General features: G+C 44.6%; 1 protein-coding gene across 1 annotated transcript; it reads left to right on the top strand.

Annotated features, from left to right (window-relative positions):
• Nucleotides 1-578: 578 nt before the first annotated feature.
• RBM15 (RNA binding motif protein 15) lies at nucleotides 579-8627 on the top strand. Its single transcript, XM_027536229.1, has 2 exons — nucleotides 579-4226; nucleotides 8262-8627. The coding sequence occupies exons 1-2, from the start codon at nucleotides 1361-1363 to the stop codon at nucleotides 8282-8284; spliced, it is 2889 nt and encodes a 962-aa protein (XP_027392030.1). The 5' UTR covers nucleotides 579-1360; the 3' UTR covers nucleotides 8285-8627.
• The last annotated feature ends 233 nt before the right edge of the window (nucleotides 8628-8860 follow it).

Genomic DNA, 8860 nt, shown 5'->3' with positions numbered 1-8860 from the left:
AAGCCACAGGTAAAAACGCGACACATCTGCAGGGAGCAAAGTACATTCATTTCACTCGATTATTTACCAGAGAAGGTTATTAACATAAAAATCAAACGCAGCTATATTATCGGACGACAAAACCCCAAATCTACGTGAATTTGCAACATAAATCATGAAGCCTGGACTCGTCCGCCGTGGCCCGAGAGTCCCCACCCCGACTACAAGAGTCGAAACTGGAAGCTTCAGTCTCTCTGTCCTAGGTTACCCCAGCACACTCCGGCGAGAATGAAACGCACCGAGCAGTGCCGGCTTCCAGCCTGGGCTAAGCACCGACTCCAGCGCTGCGGGGCCCCAAGGGCCTGCGGTCGGCTTACGACCCGCCCGGACCCGGGAGTTAGTGTGACCCCGCGCTTCGTGAACTGTGAACCCGGCCCCGCCTGTTCCGCGGGCCCCAGAGCGCTTTCTTGCGTACGGTGGGTGGGGCTTTTAAAGGCCTTTCACGCAAAGGCCAACGGGGCTAAGATGGTGTCGGCTGGGCGCCCCTGGACGGTTTCCTGAGGGATTCGTGGGCCCAACAGTGAGAGGGGAGAGACAGAAGCCCAGCTCCTTGTCCCACACAGGTAGGAGGTAGGGCGCCTAGAAGTTCTGAGGTCCGAGGGCCAAACCCCAACCAAGTACGCCGTGGGAGCGAACAAATGTTGGAAAGGAAAACGCCGAACGCGGGGAGGAGGAACTGTTTTATGGTCACCATTTCGCGACGTCTAAGTGACGTCGCACAGCAAGCACGTATTCTACTCTTTCACCTTCAGGCAGCCTCCTCATTGTAAGAGCCTACGCCTTTAAGCGAGTGATGGACAGTTATTTCGACCTATCAACTTCATCGTTAACATCCAATCAGATTTAAACTTCTTTCAGCCGCCGGAGGAGTTGGAAGAAAGGCGTTGAAAGAGAGAGCTTTCTCTCTCTCGCGAGATCGCTGTGAGCCGCCCTCTCAGAAAAAAAAAAAAAATGCTAGAACATATGGCCTGACTTCCCAAATAGTAGGTTAAAGGACGGGGTCATAAGCCAATGAAAGTTATGAGGAGGCGGGATCACTGCTTTCGCCCCGCAAGAAGTACCGTTAGAGGGCAGACTTTTTGTCCAATCAACGCCTCAAGACTTTGGGTCAGGTGACCGTCGAGTACGCGGGGCGGAGCTACAGTCTGGCGCGAGGAACCGTTAAGATGGACAACGAATATAACCAATGAGGTACTCTGACTAGGGCGTTGGGAGCCCAATAACAGTGGTTGGGCGGGCTCCTTCCCGGAGCGCGGGGAGATGTAAAGACAGACAAATAGTTTTCCCAATGAGACTGTAGAAGAGCGGAACTAATTGACCAATGAAGACTGCGGGGCGGGACCCTCTGCCGCGGCAGAGTCCAAGATGGCGGCGTGCGGTTCCGCTGTGTGAAACGAGCGCGGGGCGGCGGGTTAGTCAGTTCCGCGGAGAAGATCTCCGACGCCCCGCTACCATGAAGGGAAAAGAGCGCTCTCCGGTCAAGCCGAAACGCTCCCGTGGTGGTGAGGATTCGACTTCCCGCGGGGAGCGGAGCAAGAAGTTAGGGGGCTCTGGTGGCAGCAATGGGAGCAGCAGCGGAAAGACAGACGGCGGCGGCGGGTCGCGGCGCAGCCTTCATCTGGACAAGTCTAGCAGCCGAGGTGGTAGCCGCGAGTACGACACCGGAGGGGGCAGCTCCAGTAGCCGCTTGCATAGTTACAGCTCCCCAAGCACCAAAAATTCCTCGGGCGGGGGCGAGTCGCGCAGCAGCTCCCGGGGTGGAGGCGGGGAGTCACGTTCCTCTGGGGCCGCCTCTTCAGCTCCTGGCGGCGGAGATGGCGGGGAATACAAGACACTGAAGATAAGCGAGTTGGGGTCCCAGCTGAGTGACGAAGCAGTGGAGGACGGATTGTTTCACGAGTTTAAACGCTTCGGTGATGTAAGTGTCAAAATCAGTCATCTCTCGGGTTCTGGCAGCGGGGATGAGCGAGTAGCCTTTGTGAACTTCCGGCGGCCAGAGGACGCGCGGGCGGCCAAGCATGCCAGAGGCCGCCTAGTGCTCTATGACCGGCCTCTGAAGATAGAAGCCGTGTATGTGAGCCGGCGCCGCAGCCGCTCCCCTTTAGACAAAGATTCCTATCCTCCTTCAGCCAGTGTGGTCGGGTCCTCTGTAAGTGGTCACCGGCACCCCCCTGGAGGAGGTGGTGGAGGCCAGAGATCACTTTCCCCTGGTGGTGCAGCCTTGGGATACAGAGACTACCGCTTGCAGCAGTTGGCCCTCGGCCGCCTGCCCCCTCCACCTCCGCCGCCACTGCCCCGAGACCTGGAGAGAGAGCGAGACTACTCGTTCTATGAGAGAGTGCGCCCAGCCTACAGTCTTGAGCCAAGGGTGGGAACTGGAGCAGGTGCTGCTCCTTTCAGAGAAGTAGATGAGATCTCACCCGAGGATGATCAGCGAGCTAACCGGACGCTTTTCTTGGGCAACCTAGACATCACTGTGACAGAGAGTGATCTAAGAAGGGCTTTTGACCGTTTCGGAGTCATCACAGAGGTAGACATCAAGAGGCCTTCTCGGGGCCAGACCAGTACCTATGGCTTTCTCAAATTTGAAAACCTAGATATGTCTCACCGGGCCAAACTAGCGATGTCTGGCAAAATTATCATTCGGAATCCTATCAAAATTGGCTATGGCAAAGCTACACCCACCACCCGCCTTTGGGTAGGTGGCCTGGGTCCTTGGGTGCCTCTTGCTGCCCTGGCACGGGAGTTTGACCGATTTGGCACCATACGCACCATTGACTACCGCAAAGGTGATAGTTGGGCGTATATCCAGTACGAAAGCCTGGATGCAGCTCATGCTGCTTGGACCCATATGAGGGGCTTCCCACTTGGTGGCCCAGATCGTCGCCTTAGAGTAGACTTTGCAGACACAGAACATCGTTACCAGCAGCAATATCTGCAGCCTCTGCCGTTAACTCATTATGAACTGGTGACAGATGCTTTTGGACACCGGGCACCCGACCCTTTGAGGGGTGCTCGGGATAGGACACCACCCATACTGTACAGAGATCGTGATAGGGACCTTTATCCTGACTCTGATTGGGTTCCGCCCCCACCCCCAGTCCGTGAACGCAGCACTCGGACTGCAGCTACTGCTGTGCCTGCTTATGAGCCACTGGATAGCCTGGATCGTAGGCGGGATGGCTGGTCGTTGGACCGGGACAGAGGTGATCGAGATCTGCCCAGCAGCAGAGACCAACCTAGGAAGCGAAGGCTGCCTGAGGAGAGTGGGGGTCGGCATCTGGATAGGTCCCCAGAGAGTGACCGTCCACGAAAACGTCATTGCGCGCCTTCTCCTGACCGCAGTCCAGAATTGGGCAGTAGCCGGGATCGCTACAACAGCGACAACGATCGATCTTCCCGTCTTCTCTTGGAAAGGCCCTCTCCAATCAGAGACCGACGAGGTAGTTTGGAGAAGAGCCAGGGTGACAAACGAGACCGTAAAAACTCTGCATCAGCTGAACGGGATAAGAAGCACCGGACAACTGCTTCCACGGAGGGTAAAAGCCCTCTGAAAAAAGAAGATCGGCCTGATGGGAGTGCATCCAGCACCAGCACTGCTTCATCAAAGCTGAAGTCCCCTTCCCAGAAACAGGATGGGGGGACCGCCCCTGCAGCAGCAGCATCTCCCAAACTCTGTTTGGCCTGGCAGGGCATGCTTCTGTTGAAGAACAGCAACTTTCCTTCCAACATGCATCTGTTGCAGGGTGACCTCCAGGTGGCTAGTAGTCTTCTTGTGGAGGGCTCAACTGGGGGCAAAGTGGCCCAGCTCAAGATCACTCAGCGTCTTCGTTTGGACCAGCCCAAGTTGGATGAAGTAACGCGACGCATCAAAGTGGCAGGGCCCAATGGTTATGCTATTCTTCTGGCTGTGCCTGGAAGTTCTGATAGCAGGTCCTCTTCTTCCTCAGCCACATCAGACACTGCCACCTCTACTCAGAGGCCACTTAGGAACCTTGTGTCCTACTTAAAGCAAAAGCAGGCCGCTGGGGTGATCAGCCTCCCTGTGGGGGGCAACAAAGACAAGGAAAACACCGGAGTCCTTCATGCCTTTCCACCCTGTGAGTTCTCCCAGCAGTTCCTGGATTCCCCTGCCAAGGCACTGGCCAAATCTGAAGAAGATTACCTGGTCATGATCATTGTCCGTGGTGCGTCTTAAAGTCCATGTGTAACTTGTATTTAGTACTTTGACATGGTTCCTGTTTTGTGATGTGTAATGGGATACAGCGTCAGATGAAATTTTCTTTTTAATTAGTTGTTTAGTTTTAGGTATTTTCTTTTTTATATTTTTATAAACCTCTTTAAAATAGAAGTCAGGAGAGTTTAGCTATTATTTTAAGTGAAAGGACTCCCCTAAAGGTAGCAGGCAAGTGGATTTACTTTAATCAGGAGTTTCCACTCTTACGTATAACTGTTTTCCTCTTTTTCTGCGGATTTTTTTTTCTTTTTTAATCTTGAACTTAAAAAAATCCTCAAAGTTACAAAACCAGAAATTTGAAAAGTTAGAATTTGAAAAACAAAGAGCCCACTAGCTGTAAAAAGATAATACACCCCTAAAAATGGCTTTGATTGGTATGTAGGTAAATAATTCCTGTACCAGAAATGTTATTTGTGTGGCTGAAATTTGAGCAGGGATCTCAGGAGTATAAGCTGGTAAAGCATACATAAAACGTTGGCAATTACTTTAATCAGGTATTTGAGTATTTTTCTTAAAATACGTGGTGTGTTCCCAAGAGCTTGCTTTAACATATATGCTTTTACCATTAGTTTTTGAGTTCTGTATCCCATATATGCACTTTTGGTTTGTAGCTGTAGCTGTTCAGTAAAAATAGAGGAGTGTGTTACAAACCACGTTGTCTTTTGCTTACACTAGTATGCAGGAAGTGAGTAGGTGCTTTTAAAATCAGAGTTCTTTGGTCAGTTATTGGTGTGTGGTGGTGTTTTCACTGACTTTCTGAGGGGTATAGCAGGTACAGTTCTAATTGTTGAAAATTTCAAAACTTGTGTTTTTCATCAGAGGTGAGTTTTTATATTGTATTCACCCAAATTTCTGACTTCAGTAATAGAAAGAAGAGTTGTCTGCAGGCTCATAAGTCATCCTTTTATTTCAATGGGCATTAATCACCCATATCTGGATTGCAGAATTTTTTTTAAGTCATTTTGAAATACTTTTGACATACTCTCAAAATATTGCTTGGATTTTTATTTTCATATTTAAACAGCGATGACTTCACATTATTGAAAGTATTTTGAGTATCTTTGAAATTTTGTGTTTATATTTTCATTGGTGTCCAGCCACAGAGAATTGAAATAATCAGTTTAGGAAAACCGTTTTTTAGTGGTTTATTTTCTCAGACACCTGAAATTAGTATAAAATAATTTAGCCCACCTCCACAGTTTTTTCCCAAACTGAAGATTATCAATTTCTGGTTCTTAACAAGAGCTTTTGCTGCTTAACAACAATTCATGGTTTCCTTGTCTTTTATTTTCCTCCTCCACCCCCAATCCCTAGTTTCTCAGGTCATTTGTAAGTGTATTTTCCCCTGTGGTTTAAATGTTGAGGACTTTAGCTAAAGCCCTTGATATTTAATTATGATTAGAAACTTGAGGACCTTTGGATCATGGTCATGTTTCTATGCTATGTAAGTGACTTACTGAAAGCCTGGCAGAACTCAACTGTTTTCTTTCTGTTATCAAAGCTGATAGTTTTGAAATAGCACCAATAATAACCCAGGGAAACGTCATGTAATTTTTAATTGTCCATTATGACAGGTGTCTAATGCATGTTAGCATGAAAGCCTCATCACTGCTGTGTCATCCTTTTTAGTTTTCACTATGCATTTATAAGTTTTCTTTGTAAGTTTGGAGACTTTTGTGGTTTTTTTTGTTTTTAAACTGGAAAAACTAGCCATTTTGAGAGAAGGAAGATAATAGGGTATGAGCACAGAGGTCCTTGGTGTGCCTGTAGGGAAAACACCTGGAAGTCCTACAATGAACACTTTTGGTCCTTTTGCTTTTAAAAAACTGCTTGACACGCTAATATGGAATAGACACCTGTTCAGAAACTTATGTCAGTGTGCAGTCTATGCATAAATAAATGGGGTCAAAGTACAATTTGTGGCTAGATACATTTTTTTCCAGTTTAAATAGTCTCACTAACCATTAACTTTTGAATACCTTTTGATAAGATGGCTGAACAAATGATTTTACTCTTTTAGAGAGTAAAGTCCTTGATATCTAATTTTACTCTAATCCAAAGTGTGTGTGGCTTTTTTTTTTTTAAGTTGATATGCCAGCTTATCGAAGAGTAGAGTACTATGGGTTTGCTCCATGTTTGTTTGATTCTTTATCTGACATCGTGGCTTTTGTTAGATCTGGGCAATTTGCACTTCAGTGCTTTTGAAACAATGGCTTGATACCATTTCTAAATGTATGTATTATAACAAAATTATGTTTAGTTTGGTGCTTACCTACAGAGTGCCATCATTCAGATGAATCTCTTATTTGTATTGTTCATTCTGTTGTTCAGGTTTATAACATTGGTAAACTATCTACCTAAACTTAAAAGTAGAATGAAAGCATTTGTCTAAAACAATCTGGTTCTAATTCTCACTAGCCAGAATTTGTAATCTCAACATTGAATGTTCTTTGTGACAGCCAGTTGTTTCTTTTGCTTTTATTTTTTTAAAAATGTATTTGTTTGATTGATTTTTCTGGAACTCAAGTTCAAATGAATGGAATTTCTTAAGTATATCATTAAATGACTCATTAAGTGTTACTGGTGAAAAAAAGAAGCATCAAGCTAATTTAGATTTTTAATCACAATTTCAAAGTTTATGAAAAATTAATCATTCAGCTCCTAGTCAATTTATTTTTAGTGTTATTTTGTTGGTTGTTACTGGGATTTCTATAAAGAGTTTTCCACGAAAAAATTTAAATTCCTGGTTTGAGATGTCTGTTTTGACTCTCACTCAAGAGTAAGCAGAGTTTTCCCTTTAAGGATTACGTCTTAAAACGTCCGTCCTTTGGCTGATATAAGCTTTTGTCACATTTTGAAGGTAATATGTTCTGGCCCTTAGCTCAGTTAGACCACTTGAGGTACAACAGTAAAAGTAAGGGGTGTGTTGCTTTCAGAGTCTAACACTTGTTTAGTTTATTTAAAAACTATTTCATGAGCAGATTTTCACTGACAGTTTTTGTTGTTGTTGTTTTGTCTTTTTAATTTCTTTTAATAGTTTCTTCAGACAGTGAAATTGCTCATTACGCAGGTACAACTTAAACTGCAGTTTGGGTCCATATAGGAACCATTCACCAAAAACTCTGTGGTAACAGAACTAGGAAATCCTCTTGAGAAGAGGGCCTTAATGACCTTTTTGTGAAAAAGTTTTTGGAGAGAATTTCTGGACTTTTTTTTCTGTCTCTGCCACAATATTTGCTTTGGAGATAGGAGTTAGGTATGAGAACAGGAAGAGAAATGGAGCTGACCCTGTTAACATTCTGGTTATAGTGATATGCCTAAAGGGAGAAAATGATTTCAGGTGACCACAGTGAACTGTCTAGCTTAATGAGGAGTTTTATATGTATGATTTAAACAGTTGGAAATTTAAAGTCCCACAGTGTTCTTTGGCTGTTTAGCAATTGTTTGTATGAGTGTTTTAAAGAAAATAACAGCTGCTGTCTTTGGTAACACAAATGAAGGTGGATTTTTAAAAGGTTTTGTATCTTGACCCCTTTCTACAATGATGGAGTAGGTCTGTATTGCTCCATATAAATTACAGAATGAAAATAGAGGGGGTATAAGTTTGACTAAATTCCACCTTTTTATAGTTTCATTTTTTTTAACTTATATAGAATATATTGATTATAAATTTGATTTTTTCTGAATTTTTTTGACATGTTTTACTCAGTTACATGAGTACAAAGGATATTTTCAGTCCTATAATCGTTAATTGCAGTCTTTAAAAAAAAAAATTCACCCTATTGTTCTACTTGTTGTCTGTTCACAGTAAGTTCATTTCAAGGTTTGTGCCAGTGGGTATTATTGGTGCTTTTTGAAGTCAAGGTGGATTGTCCAGGAAGGTCTTGTTAATGTTATGTTCATCTATAATGGCATAGGGGAAATATATATATTTTTAATATTGTAAACATTTGTACTGAATAACCTTTTTTTCCCCCCCTGCAAGCAAAACTGGTGAACAACGGATGAAGACATGGAATTCAAAGCTCTAATGGACCTTTTTGAAGAGAAGTTGTGGCTTATGTGAAGTTTACATGGGCCTCTTGATGGAAGAAAGCTAATCTGTTTAGTATTTGTGCATTTTACTAAAATGGCAGCTTAAAGTTGTGTATCTGCTATTGTGATGCCAATGCCGGTGTTTTAAGTGGAAAAAAAATGACCTTGCTTTGTGCTGTGTACACAAGATTTCTGGAAAAGAAAAACCCTTTTTATGGCTCACACAGCTTAAAAGTAGCTGTCACTCAAACGTGCGCTCACAGTTGAGCTGCTTTTGTTTTATTCTAAATAAATTGTTTCTTTTGAGGAAAATGTTTTTCTGCCTGGAAGTGAATTGACGGCAAACCTTTGACCCCTTTGTTTGCAGCTGAGGAGGTACTTGCTGCTGCTCAGATCTTGTATGTCTTGAGCAAGAAGCAGGGAGACCATCATTTTGACTATCACAGTGTGTCAATTCTGAAGGATCACTAGTGTTACTGTGACCCCCTTTGTTTGCAGTGAAGGGGATCATTTGCTTCTCAGTCCTCAACTTGATGAGGAAATGGTGCT

The sequence above is a fragment of the Bos indicus x Bos taurus genome, chromosome 3 (assembly GCF_003369695.1).
Source record: "Bos indicus x Bos taurus breed Angus x Brahman F1 hybrid chromosome 3, Bos_hybrid_MaternalHap_v2.0, whole genome shotgun sequence".
NCBI classification, from domain to species: Eukaryota; Metazoa; Chordata; class Mammalia; order Artiodactyla; family Bovidae; genus Bos; species Bos indicus x Bos taurus.
The sequence above is the reverse complement of the archived record's forward strand: the minus strand, read 5'-3'. Positions and strand labels throughout refer to the sequence as shown.

Coding starts and splice junctions, on each gene's coding strand:
- RBM15 (XM_027536229.1), top strand. CDS start 1,361: ATGAAGACTGCGGGGCGGGACCCTCTGCCGCGGCAGAGTCCAAGATGG. Junction 4,227..8,261: donor GGTCATGATCATTGTCCGTG/GTGCGTCTTAAA, acceptor CCCCCCTGCAAG/CAAAACTGGTGAACAACGGA.